Source organism: Crocodylus siamensis, chromosome 2, assembly GCF_052110815.1.
Source record: "Crocodylus siamensis isolate JL-2025a chromosome 2, ASM5211081v1, whole genome shotgun sequence".
Taxonomy (NCBI): domain Eukaryota; kingdom Metazoa; phylum Chordata; order Crocodylia; family Crocodylidae; genus Crocodylus; species Crocodylus siamensis.
In genome coordinates this window covers 42,379,242-42,398,584 of record NC_143396.1, presented here as the reverse complement: position 1 = coordinate 42,398,584, position 19,343 = coordinate 42,379,242, and the positions used below count along the sequence as shown (strand labels likewise).

The 19,343-nt window shown below is 38.7% G+C and overlaps 1 protein-coding gene across 1 annotated transcript in view; it reads right to left on the bottom strand.

The window, feature by feature from the left end:
- Nucleotides 1-19,343, bottom strand: part of PCDH7 (protocadherin 7) — a 424,700-nt gene that overhangs the window by 230,985 nt on the left and 174,372 nt on the right. Inside the window, exon 2 of the mRNA XM_090034499.1 lies at nt 63-279. Coding sequence (XP_089890625.1) covers nt 63-279 — 217 coding nt within the window. The remainder of the gene's footprint in view (nt 1-62; nt 280-19,343) is intronic.

Here is a 19,343-nt window from a genome sequence, read left to right as displayed (position 1 = left end):
CATGTCTACTTATTATTGCTTGCTAGTGTGATTATGTGTGTGGATGTTGTGTTTGCCCCTACCATTTTCCATATGCTCTGCCTCACCAACACTGCCATCCGGCGTAGTCCTTTCGTAGTTGTCCTCTGGGAGTGGAAGGGCACCCAGTCTTGGCCCTGATGAACTCTTACTGCTTGGTGTTTCTGACTCCTCCAGACCGCTGTCATAGCAACTCTGCAATGACCCTTGATGTGGGTCCTGAGGCTGACTCACAACAGAAAACGTCACTCTACGAAATGGCTGCAAGAGAAAAGATTCTGAATGTCACTGAAAAGTTAGGTCTTTAAACAAATGATTCTCAAAACATGACTTAAACAGAAATATCTTTAACAACTACTATCTAAGAAAAAAAAAACTATAGTTTTTTCTGACTTAAAGTAAGCAAAGTGTATAATTTTTAGAAAGATATTTTATGAGAAATTCTACGTAATTTTCAGTGGGAAACACTGTCAAGTACCTTCATGCAGTCTATCAAATTCCTTTCAGAAAATAAATATGTTAGGAAATAGAAAAAATCTTGTGTGTGTGTATTTTCAGTGGGAAACACACACACGCACATGTAAGTACATATACACACACACACACACACATGCACACATACACACACACACACACGAAACATAATTTTGTATACTTTATTTCTTCCTAAGATAAGTTTTTTCAAAGAGTTTATGAAACACTGCATGGAGGCATTTGCAAATCTGTGTACATGTGCACATGTGTGTATTTCCCCCAAACTGTGCTGTGACTGGGGCTAACACCATGACACTCAAACCTTTTAAAAAAAAATCAATATCTGTGGTTTTGAAAGACAGCCCGCTTAAGAAAGAAAGATAAAAAATGTTCAGTTTCATAGTTCTGTTGCAATAAAAGTTAATACTTTGAGATTGGGTGTGTTGCCAGCTGATTTAATAAAGCCTTTAAAATGCCACAGACACAGTTGACACCACATGCTTTCACTGCAGCCATGCAAACATTGATTGCTATGGATTTGTGCTCATTCAGAACATCAGGTATCAGAGAACAAATCACTGTGACTCTAAAAAGTTAATATTTTAACTCTACCACCCAAGAGTATTCCACAAAGTGGAGGAGATATATCCTCCACGTTTAAAGGACACTGAATGTAGTCTGTGTTTTTCAAAAACAGGGAAAGGTACTATGTTAACATTGAAACAAACTAAACATTATAGTTCATTTTCATAACATTTAATCAGATTTAGATTCTAGGTTAAATCAGTTGTAAGAAACAACAAACAGTAATAATATATTTTAATTTGCTATTAACAAACTGCATTTTCAGTCTATGATCAAACCTACAAAACCAGAAAATTACCAGACATTCTAATCTCTAATCCACTTGTGCCAGGCATCTGATTGCTCTTAGCTATCACCATCTTAGCACTAATACCGACATTATCACTTAGGATCTTCAAAGCATTATGCAAACAGTACCACAATAAGATGTTATGTGTGCCTAGGGAAATCATATTGTTTTTAAAAAAATCTGGGATAAGGGTAAGGAAATCTGGAGCGGGGGAAGGGAGATGGTGGTATACATGAATGCACACGCACACACACATGCATCCATACTTTCCTCCCCATGCAGACACACAGATGCAGACACCAGGGTCCCATCCAGCACATTTGTATGATAGGGCACTGAACTCACCCAGACTTGAATCCATGGTGATGGAGAAGCAGGGTGGGGAGAGACAGCACAGAGACCCATGGCTGGGCTCCTTCCCCCATGCACAGAGGCTAGACCTGGCTGGACCTGGCTCCTGTGCAGAGCCCACGTAAGTCTCCACCAGCCCATGTTGCACAGCTACACAGTGCCTCCCTCCACCACTGATGAGCCACCATATGTAGCCTGGGCCTTGGCAGCAGACTCAGCAGCATGGCAGCTGGCTGCCAGCAGCGGATGACTATCCTGGCTCACCCCATGCAGCTGCCTGGGCCCTAGCCTCAGCCCTCTCCCGCAGCCTGCAACACCTACACTGATCCCCACCCCAGGCAGGAGGAGCAGTACTCAGTCTAGCCTGCCTCCTAAGCTTCCAGCTGCTGCTCAGGAGGAGTTGGGCCAGGCACGTGTGGGCAGGGTGGTGCCAATCTGGGATTTTTGCTTCATTTTTCATCAACCAGCTGGAATGTTAGGATGGCTTACGAAATCCGGGACTGTCCTGGCCAAACCATGACATGTCAGGCAGGTTTAACATATGTCCGGGTTTTCCTGGGCATGTCCTATTTTTTAGACCTCTGTGTTGTGTCCAGGCAGATTTTTAAAATAAGAACAAATGTCCAGATTTTTTGCTCTCCCAGGATGGCTGCTTGGGGTTGGGAAATTGGCTGCTGGGGGTCATGTGTTCCTTGCATGAGCTGCAGCAAGCTAGGTAAACAGAGAGAGAGAGAGAGAGATAAAGAGTGCATGTGCAATGCAGGAGCTGCTTGCGCAGCAGGGCTGGGGGGACAGAGGTCTGTGGGTTGGGACTAAGTGGCACCAGCACAGCTGGAGGGTCCAAGGGCTACAGGTTGGAAGAGGCACCAGCAGGGCTGGCAGGAGCTGAGGATAGGGAGTGAGGGGCACCACCAGGGCTCCGAGGGAGGCAGGAGGTTGTGGATCAGGAATGAGAGGCACAGGGGACAGGATAGATGAATGGGTGTGCAGGGCCAGGGAGGTGTGGATTGGGAGTGAGGGGCACCAGCAAGAGGTGGGGGGAAGGGTACTGCTGTTTGGGAGTGAAGGGCAGCAGCAGGGCTGGGGGGGTGTGGTTTGTCAGTGAGAGTCAACACAATGGGCAGGGCAGGGCACTGGCATGTCACTGTTCCCCTGCCCACTATCATGCTCCCCCTTCCCCCGCTCCATGACAGGTGTCCTCTTTTTTGGATCTGGAAATATAGTATAGAAATATAGTAACCCTAGAGATGTGGTCACCCTATATAAGGTTAAAAGTAGGAATGGGTTGGACTACTCTTTACATTAATATTTGCAAACTATTCATTAGTTACTATTACTATTCATTAGTATTCAATAGTAAACTACTTGTACAATTCATTCCATCCAGGAAGAGCACACACCAACTGCAGAGACTTCCTCAGCCTGATGAAGGGTTTTTAAACCCGAAAGCTTGCTATAAACATTTTCCCCCAACTATTTAAATTAGTCTAATAAAATGTAGATAATTTTTCTGTGTTCTTGGCATTCCTTGTCCGTTCACTCTAATATGACTATTTTCAGGTAACAGGAGATATCCTTAAGCACAAGCAAGCATGTATTCTACAGAAAGTTAAGTAAGGCTAAGCAAGTTCAACAAAATTAATTATTCTCCTTACACTGACAAAACTCATAGGCTATTTCAACTGTTTTGACATAGTTGCTATATTGCTTTTATCACATTATTACCGAGTAAGGTGACTGACTGCCTTTCTTGATTTCATGAGTGAAGATATTTCTGTTTTAGAAATATGAACACATTATTTCCTGAACATATTACAGTTACTAGTACATTCCAAGTGGCTCCCTGCTAAGATCCAGGGTATGGCTCAGTTTTATTAAAAGGGGAGGGAGGAAAGTTTATGAGTGTTATGGAAGTTTTCAGAGCAATTAGCTCCAAAAATCAAAATGCAGAACACACTAAAAATAAGACTATTTAGCAATTTAAACTTTTCTTCCTTTATACACAACTGGCAAATTCCCTATGGCTCTAAGACAATATAAACAGCAAAAGTGTCAGCAAAAAATAATAAAAATAATGCTCAAAGCTAAAATGTTCAAACATCAAAACATTTTTAAAATAAGATTCCAAACTGATGTAGAAAGTTGACTGTGTAGCCTGAGCTCCAATAATATGAATATTTTTCCATTACAATACACAGCAGTCTGTACTGAGGAATATTTTATCATTCCCTGTGGCTGCTCATGGATCTCTAGTAGAAGAATAGTTGTGTATGTATAAAGATGCACTACAGACCATCTGTATAGTGCTGAATTCTCCCCCATAGAATCACCATTCATAAGAACAAATGTCAAAATGGAGAGGTAAACCAATCCTCCTCTCCACCTCCACCTTTCCCCAGGTAAAGAGGTGACACATTTGTGAAAACATTTCCAGTGACTTCATGCCCTAGGAAAAGATTCCTTCCAAACCACACCTAAGTCATCTGTCCAGTCCCCAGCTTTAATATACAGAGGGCACATCTACATGTACAATTAATGTGACTGAATATGTTCCAATTCAGTTTGAGCCAAAGCAAACTAATCCCAACATCCAGCACTGCTGGATACCACTTATATCTGATGGGACTATCCAGCAGTGCAGTAAATTAGTCTATTCCTCCCTAATTGCCGTGCATGTGTAGACAGTGATGCTTTACTGTGCAGCAATTTAGTCTGCTGACTAAATTGTCACCCAGCGGGTGCATCTACATTTGTGCTTTACTGTTGAGTTGCCTAATTACCTCTGTAGTAAAGCCTCACTGTCTACATGTGCAACACTATAAGGATGGACTAAACTCATTAACTCCATCATAGGATAGTACTGTCTCAGACAAGTCGCTGCAACCCATGTGTAGATGGTGACTGGGCTGGCTGGCTAGCCCTGCACTGTAATACCCTCGTGCCCTAGCCATCCCCTACACAGCACGCTGAGCTGTGGTGGAGCAGCTCTGGGATGGCAGGCTGATGCCGTGGACCTCCTGCCAACTGAGGCTGCTCAATATGCTGTGGTCTTGAGTGCACCTGAAGATGGTGTGCCCAGCACTCTAGTGCAAACTATGCCGGAGTTTCTTCAGGCACATTCAGATGCAAATGTGCCCAGATGGGTCAAATTTTGACTATCTTGGAATGGATTGTTAATAGAGTGTTGGAGCCTGCTTGTAGTAAAATCCCATGTATAATTATGATAAATGAAAAACTTGAATAGTTTAACTGTTTTGAAATACACAGACTGGAAATCTGTGAATCTAAGCTTAGGCCGAAGCTAAGTTGTCTGCAGAATAAAAAAAATACTTTAAGAAGACGTAACTGTTATTTAAAAATATATCCCTTTAATTTTTTTTCTTATTACTAGTCCTGGAGCTGGACTGACTTCCAGACTAAATTAAAAAGTAGAGAAAAATTGGTTATTAATCACATCTTCCCTAACAGTAAACAAACTTTTTTGATTCATTTAAAATTCCTTCCTTTTCTCCTTCCCCATTGAGCAGTATTATTTATTTGTTTATTTATTTACATCAGGTTTACACTGAGAAGAAAAAAGGGAGATTTGTTCTATTTAAAGAGGTAATAGGGAATCCACTGGAGATCATCTGAACAAGAGTTACACAGCATAACTCTTTTGTATTATCACTTTCATTCCACCTTGGGAAGACTGTGGCAAAAGAGAAACTTTTAAGACTAGAGTATGTGTAACCTCTATAAGATAAATAAGTGTAACCTAGGAAGAGTGAAACCTCAAAAGGTATGCTGAAACACTTAATGAGCTTCTTTGGGTGCAGGAAAGAGAGAAAAACATTTCGGATTTCAATTCTGATCAAGAGTGCTGCTAGGTGATATGGTATAATATAATACCAAAGGTACAGAACAGCTATGATGAATTCAATGTGATCAATGCCTTCTGGACCCTGCAGCCTGAGTCACAGCTCATTGTATTGACCTTACACCAGCTGAACCACCAATTCATATAAAAAACTTATCTGAGACAATTGTTGGGGGAAATTCCTTTTCCCTAAAACAATATTGCAAGTGAAAACAGGGGCTGTTATTCCAATAAATAATAAAACTACTACTTTTTTGTCCCCTATGGAAGCAAGATAATGTTTTGCATATTATATGAACACAGAAGAAAGAAGTCCATGATGTGTGGCATTCTGGTGTACAGTCTTGAGTGAGGCAGCAGGAACAGAAACAAGGCTAGGTCCTAGATCCTTGCAAGAGCTGTAGCAACACTGTTACTTCTTTACTGTACCAGTTCTTTATATAAAGTTCCTTTAAGCAATAAAGAGTTGCTTCTATTCCCCAAGCCTCATTAAGATAATATAGATTGCATGCAGCATCAGACCTCAGCCAGGGCAGCGGCTTTTCAGCCAAAGGCTACTGCCTCACTAGTGGGTGTGACAGGGTTAACGGTGGACTGTGCTCCTGTTTTTTGCAGCACCTTGAGAGCCCCATCTTGCAGCCCCATTTTGGCAGCCACAGTGTCTGCTTGCTCTATTCCACACCGCCTCTATTCCAAAGCAGAAAAATCAGGTTCTCTGCTTTAGAGATGCACCCCAATGGTGGGGGCCTGATTTAGGGGGAGAAAAGTGCTTACAGTATGTGAGTGAATATGGTATACAAATACAACTATTTTCTGGAGGAAGGCTGTGCTTTGTTCTACAATAAAATGTAATATAGGGATACTGTATACATGTCTCCAATTAAATATATGCAGACAATGACCTAAAACAGTGTTTCAGCTCAACTTCTTTCTGGTTCCTTATGTGAGATTCTTTTCCAAGAAAGTGGGTATCATCACCCACTTCTAAAAGTTTGGCTTTAAAGTGTGGTCTATCCAAAGGTGTCATCGATCAGTGCATCTGATATCACCAGTTTGGGGTGACCTGTGGCAATAAAATCCCACCCATGCATTATGTGGAATTCACAAAACTCAGAGTAATACAGCTCAACAGAGACTTGTGACCAGGTCCCAGGAAATGAGACCACAGTTCCCTCTTCCCATAGCATATAAGGGAAATGATATTCCAGCAAATAAAGAAGAGAGCTTGGGGGAGACGTAAGAATGGACTGTTATGGAGAAAAGGCTGAAAGTCCCCAAGTTCATTATTTATTCTCAAAATTAAAGAAAATGTGCTGGCCCTTTCATAAATTATTAGCACTGAATTTTAAACAGATACAGGTTTTCATTTTACCATTTTTCTCAAGTGCTGGTCTGAGCAAGAATTATTTCACACAAAATTAACACGCATCATATTCAGTTCAGTAGAGCCAATTTAGTCTATTCCACAGAATTTAAATGAATGCAATATAATGCTGGTAAAATCCTTCCCCAAAGAATGATGTGCATGTTAATTGGCAGTCTGCAGTATTTATTACACTTCTTCAGCTACTACAGACATTGGAATTCTGAACTCTATATTGCATGACTTCTAAGAAGCAGATCTTCTCAGTCAAAGTATTATAAATTTTGAATGCATCATGCCTCATGGAGTAAGGAGTAAGCCTGTACTTTGCTGATAAAATGAAAGAGACCTGGATGATAATGTGTGCTTGCTATCAGAACAGTTAAGAAACACTGTAGTTGATTAGTTCAGTGCATTTTAAAAATAGAAAAATCTCAATAGTTGTACTGCTGTTTATTCTGGTCCTCATGATAAATAGTAATTCCATACAAAGCATCATGCAATATACTTAGTACAGGCTACATACTAGTGGATGAAGATACTATTAATCTTAAACCAACTCAAGTATTATATCCTCATAATCTTTGAAAATTAGACTGCCATTTAATTGTGCCACTTACTGATACATGGTTTCATATATCTATTTTATGTTGTGAACATGCAAGTGTGTACCAGAAAATGTTCACTAAAAATGTTTATTCTCACTGCATGTTTGGTTCAAATGTAAAATTCTTTCTGAATACCTCTTAATATCAAATTTGTTCACCAACTCCGAGCTCTTTGAATGAAGACTTAAAGTGAAAAAATGCTTCAGGTTATAACACCAAGGTGACCAAATTGCCTCACAAGTGCCACAGGTGACACAGGCAAACCGTGTGCAGCATGTAGCAAATTAGGGAGATGGGCAGGCAGCACAATGGCAGATAGTCAGGGAGCAGAAAGCAGAGCATCAGAATAGAAAGAGAGCACAGGGCATGAAGCAGAAAGCAGAGCAGCAGCTCACAGGAACTACAGGGTAGGGAGTAGGAAGCTGAGCAGCGGATTGGGTTTGGGAAAGGGATTGGTAGTGGCACTCAGGGAGTGTGAAGGGCAGATTTGTGATACTCCTGCCAAAAAGATTGGCCCCCACTTATAACAAGTGATCAAATACATTGCTCCACTGACCAACTTGAGCTCATTTAATTTATTTTTGCAACTCTTCCTTTTCTTCCTCTGATTTTCCAGTGTTTTTCTTTTAATGTTTGACTCTCTATTGAATTTGCTATCAATGTTCAGCCACATTTGTGTTAAATATGTGGGAAGTTTGTGGCAAAAACTTTGAAATCATCAATAAAGCAGAACATATTGTTTCTGTCAAAAAATTTGGCCCAATCTACTCATTTCAACCTTTTCATACAGCTGATTTATAGATTTAAAGTCATTTGCTTCAAAGTATTTCCACAGAATCTGGGGTTAAAATATAACAAAATAGTCAATTTACCTTTTGAAATCTCTTCTTGAACTCAAAATTCTTCAGAAAGGCATTCAAATATATCATTTAAACAAACATTATAAAGGTACATTATTTTGCAAGTCACGAAGAGGAGAGAAACAGCATGTGATCTTGAGCAGTATATTATAATTATGAACTTTGCTAGAAAATTCATGGAATACCATTTTTTTCATGATAACATCTTCCATATTTGGTAGTATAGATCATTTGCATAATCTGCATTTTCAGGTTGTCAAACGATTTCATTCTTGACATTGCAACATATAGCTGGCTATGTACAAACATAGGCTGTGGTAGGTAAACCCCTACTCTATCAAGTGTTTGACCTTGGCTTTTGTTGATAGTCACTGCAAAAGCAACTCTGACAGGGAATTGCCTCCTGCATAACTTAAAAGGTAGAGCTGTGTTTGATGGACATAACATGACTCTTGGCAAAAGCACAAATTTTCCAGTAGCTTTTGCTGTTTATCACTTCTGTGTTTGTAGTGTTGTAGTCTTTCTATGATCAGTCTCATGCTGCTGATAAGCCAATTTTCAGATTCATATGTTGCAACAGAATCACAATCATTTCCACTAAAGCATTATAGTGTGGGCAGGAAAACTGCATAGCGACAAACCGTTGAAAAGCTCAGTTGGATACTGGATCTCCTTGTTGCCATGTTTGTTATCTACACTATCTACTAATCTCTTCTCCAATAATTCTGCATCCTCATTTATAGTATCAGTGTGTTCATTTGGGGGACACAATATCACATCGTTTGAATTGCAGTGAATAGCATTCTCTGAAAAGTCACTGCCATAGACACAGTTGATTAAACTGGATTTTTTTTAAAGGCAGTTTTTTACCACTCAAATAAGATCAGAGAAATCTTTATATGCAGATCCCCTGTTCAATTCTCTTGAGATAAGCAATAAATTAATCTGCTGCAGTTATTGCTTTCATGTTACACTGAAGTTTCTATATTTAAACAATGTCATCACAATGGTGATGTTTTAAAACAGTTCTCTATTATAAGGGTGCTCAGCCCACAAAGAATAGGCAAAATTTGCCTGAAATCACCTCCCAAAGCTATGACTATTTCTCCAAATGGAATCTCAGTGTTCGTTGTGTAATATAGGAGTGGGTCAAGGTGTGTGCACAAAGTTTTGGCACTATTGTGTAGAGGGCACTATTGTGCCCGTGAAAATCAGGCAGAGATTGCTTCATATGAAGTCTCACAGTGAACAGAAGTCCAGCACTGCCTGCCAGCTTGCTTAAGTGTTCATACAAAACATGTTAATATGCTGCATCGCATACAGCGTTTTTCTATGAGGAAAAAGCTTATTCTATTTTAAATTCATTGATCCTTTTTTTTTTCAGAATTGTTTAATGGTGTGAAAATCAATACTCTATAAGCTTTAAAATTATATATAATGTGCAATCATACAGTAAGCACAAATACCTTAAAGTATTCTTTCACCATCTACTTAGTCTAGTTAATTAACGTATAAATTAAAATAAAGCTTTGGTAGTGGTCAGGTTTAACCAAATTCTCATAATAATTTGTTAGTTAGGTTGAAGACCCACTGGCCTAATTAAACTTTGAATAAGCTTTAGTTTAGTTACTTTTGTTGGATATTGTCCGGTAAGCATAACGTTCTTGTTTGGAAAAGGTCTAGTCCCCCACATTGCATCATTTTCGGCAACTGCCAGATATTCACCAGTAAGAAATATTTGTAGTGTGATATTTTTAACACTTTTCTGCCTGATACAAGCACTGACTGAGCTAAGTCTGTAGGATTAACAGGTTAGCTATAAAGGGATCACATGAAGTGACATGCTGATCTTGTTTCATAGAATATGCTGCAGTGCCATGTCCAACTAAAGCTGGTAATACATGCTATATGGTATTAAAGTTTGGGTTTTTTTAATATACTTAATTAATAAACTAATGGAGTGTTGCTGGATTGGTCTTCCAAACTTTTATTCGTATATTAATTGTCATTACACAAATCACATACATAAGTATTTCTTAATTTAGAGACAGGATAGATTAAATAATTTGCTCTTAAGAAAAATACGCAAGTTGTAAAGGGCTAAGTTTGAAAAAGACAGGAAATGACAAGTTACACCCACCCACATTATGACCCTTTTAATGGATATTTTTAATTCATGATGTTACTAATGTGAAATATTTCCCCCCCCATGGTCTCCTCCCCCCTCCTCCAGCCCCCCGACCCCCTACTCACCAGCACCGGAGGATGTGGCATGATACTTTTTGTTAAGTGCCCTGTATTACAGTCCCTGGAAAGGACAAAATTTGTTTCACTGAAGAAGGCTTACACCACATTTTTCTGTTCAATATTTAAGCCATATTAAACCCTTGTGTGGTGTACAGTGCCTTTCACCTTGCATTGACTGAAACAAATTATCTGAGCCAGAAAATTAAATCCCTTTAATATAAATTTCAGTGACTGGTACCTTGCCTATAGTACAGCAAAACTATCCAGAGAGAAAATATAGCAGCAGATATTATACCATACTTATGCTTGACACTTCCTTTCTATTATGATACAAATTTGTTTTCCATTATGATGTAGTTTTTCCTTCTACTCTCAAAAAATCCCCACTATTTTTTTATGTCTTAAGTGTTATTGTTTTCTGTGTTAAGATGATCTGATTAGTCGTTCAGTCTGGAGGCCATTTTCCATTTTCTATATTTTTGTGTGTAAAATCACAAAATCCATGTATCTTGTCTTCCTCACCGTTTACATACACTCTTGGAATACATACGAAAGAAAGTGTACTGAGCACACACCCAGTTGACAGTGTGTATGTATACATAAATGTATATACATGTGCAGGAATACATACAAGCATACATACACACATTTGATATGCATTTTTATATATTAGATATGTGTTTACATGTAAACACACACAGACATATATATATATATATATACACACACACATGCTAACTCAATTCAGAGCGTGATGGTACGTAACTATATACTGTTTCTTTTTCCTTTAAGCTGGTAACCCCCATGTTTTTCTTTTATGAAGAATACTGTATTTTGGAAAGTACAGACTAATTGGCACCTCCTTCATTATAAGTCAGAAAAACACTGTTCCTCCTGGTGCTTCTCCATTATTTATGAACTGTGTTCTTTTAAACACTTTCCTGATCTCTGAACAGCAATTATTGCTAACTTTTTTAATCCAGTGGAATTTAAGTCTTGGTTCAGCTCTGTCTGTTTTATAGTAATCTGTGGGTGAATATATCCTTTCTGTATTAGTTAAGATCCAGATAATCATCAACCCTTTTCTGGCAAGTTACAGAAATTAGTAATTCTGGAAACAAATCAGTTCAGCTAAACCATAATGTGGAATGGGTGGGAAATCCCTTCTGAATTATTTGACTAAACTAAACTGAACTAGAGAAAATTACTTCTTCCTGTTCTTATGTGACTTGCATCTCAAATGCATCAGTGGATAACAGGACTTGAAAAATATCTTTAAAAAGGTGTGTGTGTATTTATGTATACACGTGAACACATGTGTGTGATCCAAGAAGGAACTGAACATCCCAGGCATGATGTATAGTTACGTACAACATGGAAAGTTAAAAAGTGCTGGTGAATGCACTTCTTTTTGCCTGAAGAAGGGTGTTTGTATCCAAAAGCTTGCAAAGAACAATTTTTCCAACTATTTATGTTGGTTTAACAAAAGATATCACACTTATCCAAAGAACCTTGCCTGTCATTCATTTAATAAAGTATTTTTAAATTTGTTTTCATCCCTTCATTGTTTCATTTGTTATTTGGAAACAAAACATTTTTGAAACAAGTTTTTAAATTAATTGACAGTGGAAATTCCTGCTTTGCAAATGCTTTTCTGGTGTGCTGTCAAACACCAGGATTCACAAAGCTCCCCAACTCTTAAGCCAGTTTTCTACCCATCCTGCCCATCCCCCAAAGAAGCTGCCTTTTTAGGAACTGGGCAGCTCAGGGAGTTTGTTGTGACCAGCCAATAAAAGCTTCTGCCTGCATAGGAGGACTCCATCAGTATGTTATAATGGCCTCCATGCTAATGCCCTCAAACACATATACTTAGATTCCAGAAAAGGCTTGAAGAAGTTTGATTGAATAGTTCTTCTTTGGAAAAAGGTAGTTTTATGAAAATCCTTCATAAGAACTTGTCAATTTTGCTGACACTGTTTCAGCATTAACGGGGGATAAAATGACAATGTCAAAATGTCCCATTTTATCTTTCATGACACATTTTGATGTTTTCCTTTCAAAATTACTTTTTTCTCTTTAAAATTTATATTTGTTATAGTGTACATTATATTACAAAATATAAAAATGCTGACTGAACTGATGCACTTGAGTGATCTAAACAATATTATTTTCGGAAAATAACTTAAAAACTGTATTATTTTACAGTTGGGGGGGATCTGAATTGGCATGTTCTGAAACTCTGAAATCCTCCATAAAGTGTAATTTCTACTCTCTACCTAGCTCTAGGACTGTAATGTCCTTGCTTGTGATACCACTGGGGGCTACTAGAAACACAGGCTGTGTATAGAAATTGATTTTTTTTTTGCCATTTAAAGTGTTTTATTGTTGTGACTTACCAGAAGTTCACAGCTTTACAATACTTTAAAATGGGTACAGCACTTTAAAGTAACCTTTGTTAAATGAGCTATTAAATTTGAATTGCTGTCACTTTATCAACTTACACTACTTTAAATAACTTCTGTATGGTGCTCAAATTTCTGACCAATGGAGCAGTCCCAAGACGTTTTGGAGTGCCCCCTGCCTCCTAACCTGGAAAATGCAGGGAGGGTTAGATGCCACACCTCCCCAACTACTACCAAACACTGCACTTCTGTCATGTTTAAGAATGCTGTAACTTTATAGTGTTATAAAAAGTGCTCTAAGTTACTGTGCTGTAAATGTGCACAGAGCACTTCTGTACACACCCACAGCTTCACATTGAGAAATTATCTGATATCTGGTCAGCTCAGAGAGCTGTGAGCAGGGACATTACAATGGTTTCAGTGAATCTTTGCTCACCTACTCTGATCTTCCCTGGTAAAATCAGTTGTAGTCTAAAAATTATCCAATTTTGCACAGCAATGACATTAGAGGCATGCTTTTTCTTTTTTCTTTTTTTCCATTCACTTATACCAGTTTTATATTAATATAAGTTATTTTCAGGCTCAAGACATGAGCTGATGGAAAATCAGACCTACAATATTTGCAGCAATAGCAATAGTTCATCTTGTGGCATCATGGCAAAACTTACCTTCCCTTTTGCTCTGGGGGATATAACATGGAGGGACAGCAATTCAAGAAACCAGAGAGATATTGACACTAATTCTAATATTACTTAAATACAGTGACAACAACAGCCTTACTATGATGGTACTAACATGATTATGCTCATTATTCTCACATTCCTTGACTTTTTTTTAACTTATTCTATTACTTCTCATGTGGTTGGTATTTATACAGCTAGCAGAGTTTTAAATTCTTGCTATAAAGCCAAATTAAAATATTACAAGACAATCCTTGTTAGTCTCAGAGAATCAATCAATGTAAAATGGCTCATGAGATAAAAATAATTATATTGATATATGAATGAGGTAAATCTGCATAGTAGGAAGCAGTAACATCAAACAATCATACATATTCAAGGTGTTTTTTAAAGACTGTATTTTTGACAAAACATAACATTACCCTTTTCTTTGTATTCATTCTTAATTGCTATTAGCTTGTGAAAAGACTAACAAACAAAATATTAATGAATAGTTACTGTTCTGCATGAATGGATTCAACCCACACAACTCCTTTCCCCCTTCAAGCCACACATTTCACAGTCCCTGTCATTGTGCTTAATATACAATTGGCAAATTAAATAGGTATTATTTTTCAATGAGAAGGCTGTAGTACCTCAGGCAAGTACTACAATAAAAAAAGAAAGAGGAGGAATTATTTGGCAGCCTTTTTATTATTTTCTACAAGCAGTAAAATTTTAAGAGTTCATGCCAACTTGATAATGAACCAGCATCAGAAGGACGAGGGTTCCCTCAGATAAAAAAAGAAGTATTTCAATACCAAGAACAAATAATAATATTAATAATAATGTAGTCATTGTCTTCTCTCTATTATATTAGTCCTTGTCAGTTCCAGTCATGGACAAGGCCTCTATTCTGCTAAATCCTACATAAACCAAAAACAACAGGATGGTCCATTAATATGTATTTGTTTAACAATAAGCCTAAATGTTAAGATTTGACTTTTAAAGAAATTATTTCATGTTCCTAATTTTACTGACAGCTGTACTGGAAATTTCAAAACAACACTTTTTTAATTTCAAAGGATCAAAAGTTCTCTTAGAATTATTCTTTTTACATATGATTCATGTTTGGTTGTCTAATCACATCAATTATTTTTGAAGGTCTGAAATCCTTTTTGATTCACATGGCTGTGACCTTTAAACAAGTTTGTAATGGCTCTTTCTTCAGGGAAGAAAGGAAGGAAAGAAGGAAAACAAAAAGAAAGACAAGACCAGACCACACCAGACCTAGCTATTTCACCAGTTCCAACAGAGGACATCATTTATTTTGTTGTCATCATATTTCTTTTCTAATAGAGACATTGGTAAGGTACAGACGTTAGACATAAATCAGTTTAAGTGATCAGAAACTGGTATTATGCCTATAACCAAAAAGAAGTTCAGCATGCCCAGACTGGTTTAAAAATGGCAGAACTTAGACGAAGATAGAACTGGATGGAGGTAGTATCAGAATTAAGCAATTTAGGTTAGACCAATCTACTGAATTTCTGTATCAGATCCCCTAGTGATTCAAAGTTTCAGTCTGCCAGCATCTCAGGTCAAGTAGGGCCCATAGAGCCTTGGAATCCAGCCTGTGGGGCTCCCCAAGGGTCAGGAAATTTTGTGGCTGGGGAACAGTAACAGTTAAAACTGCCACCCCTCCCTGCTGCCAAAATCCCAAGCTCTGCATAGTGGATCAGAGCTGGGCCATAACCTGCCCCCTGCGCAGTTGGATTAGGGCTCAACCACATCCCCTCCAGGCTACCTTATCAGCCCCCATTACCTCCGCCCCCTCTCTTTCAGGGCAGCATTCTACCCCTGGCCCTCACTCATCTGTTCTGGCCTGATGCAACACTATGCCAGTGAACAAGTTCACTGTGTCACCCATCTCCCTGGAGAACATTTGTCCAAACTTCCTTGGACAATTTCTTTAAGAAAGCAGACAAGATTCCAGAAAAACCTGTAGCTAAGACTTCTGAGAAGACTCCAGCCAAGAACCCTTCAAAAAGTCCAACCAAGAACCCTTCAAAAAGTCCAGCAAAGTCACCTAAAGAAGTCCTTCCAAATCAATATGCTTGCTATTTACGATATAAATATATTAATGCAGCTATATTACTCATCTATAATTGACTGAGTACAAAATTCTGGGTTATTTTTGGTGAAAATAGGGTATTGAGCCTTGGTTCAGGAACCAATCCTGAATGAGTGATGACCTCCACCTATACAGAGAATCAACCATTACTCCTCTGTTATTTCCTATTGCATCTGACTTTTCCTAGCCCAGTAAACTAGTCCTCAACATCCTGCTCTGTGATTTCTAATAAGTAAAATTTTAACGTCTTGTATTTCTCTCCTTCATTGTGCATAAAGGAAACAAGGAAGTGGTCAAAACACATACGATGGGGCCAAAAACATAAAAACATGTTTGCAGTCTGCTCCTTCTACCACCTAGCTGCCAACACTGAAAAAGGAGCTCTAAATAAAATCATGGGCATAGCCAGACAGACATAGGATTGAATGATAATACATGTTTCCCTTATAAATTAGTGAATTATCAATACAATGAGGAATGTTATGGAATGTAATACTACTTAACATGAATGACGCATACCCCCGGTGGCTGGGGGGGCATGGGGGTGGGGGAAGTGCAGCGGCAGCAATGGGAGCACAGCGATGGTAAGCGCAGAGCTCTCGCAGACATCGCCAGCACTGTTGGTGGGGGGGGGGTGGCAAGCATTGACCAGGGTCAGTGACCACCCACAGATGATGGCAGCAGCATTGGAAACATGAAGGGGGGATCTCTGACCACCTACGGATGCTGCCAGTGGTGTCAGTGGCGGGTGGCATGTGGCAACCACCCACAGCACTGCCAACAGTGTCAATGACAGCTTTTTGTAGGGGGTGCACAGCCACACTCATGGGGTCCACATGCACCTGCGTGCACCCCCTACACATTGCCCCTGTTATTTAACACAGCATTGAACTCTGCTCTGTGACTTCTAACCCCCTTGGAATATAAGTAATGTATATATGTTGACTGTAGGGCCATGTACTTCATGGTGATTGAGTTGCTCTTGATAGAGGACAAGAAACTCTGCCATTGGGCAATTCTTTATATGTTAGGTTGAAATCTTCAGTTTCATCTGGAAATTTTGGATACTCACCTCTGAATATTTACACCTGCTGTCCTTTTGCTCTGCACCAAAATAAGGTGATGAAAAATTGTCTGTATTTCCAATTGTGATTTTTTTTTTGTTACTTAACATTTCCTTTCCACACACTTTACCATGCAAGGTGCAAAAAAGCCCTAGATAATTTTCATGTACCAGGTCTGATTTAGCAGTACATACAATTAAGGAATTACTCAGCTTTCAGATGGGGCTCAGGCACTTAGATTCCAAAAAAATCTATCCAACTGCTGCCCAACACTTGAGGTACCTAAACTCACTGCCTGTTTCACTTTAAAAAAATACTCTGGTGCCTAATATTCTGTATATGCTCAGAACTTTCCAAGATTTCTCTCAACAGCTAAGTCCCAGAGTCACCCACTCAGTCCATATCCCTAGGCCTTAATTTTTTTTCTGAGAATTCCTAACCTTATAATGACAGAATAAAATGAAGTTGCAGTCCATATATTTAAGGCAAAAGAGGGGCAAGGGAGATGGTGCCCCAATAGTCTAATACTTGCATCACTCACCAGAAAGTATGCCTCAATCCCTCGTTAGCCTGAGGAAAAACCCTAACCACCAGGCCACATACTTTTCTGGATGGTTCTGCTCTAGTTCTTTTGAAAAATTGTTACTGTGCAGAAAAATATTTAAGATGAATTTAAAAGTACAACACAGTACATAAATTTTAAGCATCATATTAAGGCACTCACCTAGGAAGGGGAGTCCTAGGTTCCTGTGCCTAATACTGCTCAACTATATATCCTATGAATATTCAATAATAATAATAGAATTCAGTCATTATACATATTTATTATTGAATATGAAAAAAGTCTTTGGAGCAGGAGTCCATGCTACTTGAGTGCCCAGACCACTAGGCTATAGAGTTTTTTTGGCCAGCCTTTGTAGTTGAATGTGGAGCACTGAGTTTGCTTTTAAGCACAATGAACTCAATGGAGCTTTACTGGTTTTTACCACCCACAGATTCATCAATATTCTGGTGTGCATGTCAGGGGTGTCTGATTTAACTTAAACCAGCAAGGGGTCTGGGACAGACATTGCATAAACCAGTTTGACCCAAATCAGTTATGTCTGATACTATATTCAACCAGGTTTATCTCAAACTGGTTTCACCATTTTGAAATTGGTTTATGTGCACTGAATATCTGTTCTGTTACAGTTTAAACCAGTTTCTGATCACTGAAACTAGTAAGGTCTGTCTGTAACCCTCATGTTTGGAAGCCTGAGGTATGACAACCTTCATGATTGTATCTTGCAGAGGTATGAACATCATCATTGAGGATGATGGTTTCTTTTATAATTCAAGCATATTTAGTTTTAATATATTTAAAATTTGCGTAATTAAGAAAAAATTGTGTAAGTCAAGCAAATAAAATATAAGCAAATACAAGAGACAAGCTGATTCAGAAACCTAAAAAAACGTATTAGGCCTTGCATTTCTTGTTCCACAGTCTAAGCTGATTGCAGTAACGTCACCTGTATGAAGTTATTTGGTATTCCCTATGAAAAAAGTAGAATGAGTATGTATATGTATGTATATAAATGTTGGGGCTGCTTTCTAGCCATATTCACTTTTAGGCTATGATCCTCCTCCAGAGAAAGTCAATGGCTGCTACTTTCTGGAATTTTATTGTGAATAGCTAATGAAAACAAAAAGAAAAAATGAAACGCATGTTGAAAGTGAAGTCAAGCATACGGTGAGCCTCAAGAACCAAACAGATCCACTTTGTTGCAATATATGTATAAATAATTCAAATCTTTATTGATTTTTTTTTTCTTTTTTTTTCTGGTTCATCTAATGAACTCTAGACAGAACACTGTGGTCTAATAGCAAGGGTATTCAAAATGTCTCATCTAATCTTAGCTGAAAGAATGTTTTTCATTACTGAGAAAATGAAGCGCTCTAGAGGGCATTACTTCTTGCACTTCAGCTATATATTTTTGTAATACCAGGGCTTCATCCTACAAAAGGCTTATGCAGACTTACACCATCTGAGTCTCAGTTATTTCAATGGGACTTTGTAAAGATGCAAGGGTTTTCACTGATGGATTCCCTGGCAGATTGAGGAGCTACATTTCTTCTTTGAAATAATACTAGAGATAAGTGGTGTAAGTTGGTGTGGGAGTGATAGGGACAACCAGCCTGGGCACTATCTAGAGGGTGGGCGGGGCTCTCTGTTCCAATGCAAAACTGGCCCCTTCCCTCTCCTCCCTGGCTGCAGGTTGGCACAGACTGCAGGCATCCCTGCACCCCACCCCATATCCCTTTTGCCTTACAGACACCTCTCAGCATTAGCTAGCAGACCAAATGCTAGCTACGGTGCATGCTATGGCAGAAGGGAGGAAGCGAATCAAGAGGTAGCTGGTAATGTCCTTATGTTGTTTTCTTAATGAGGTG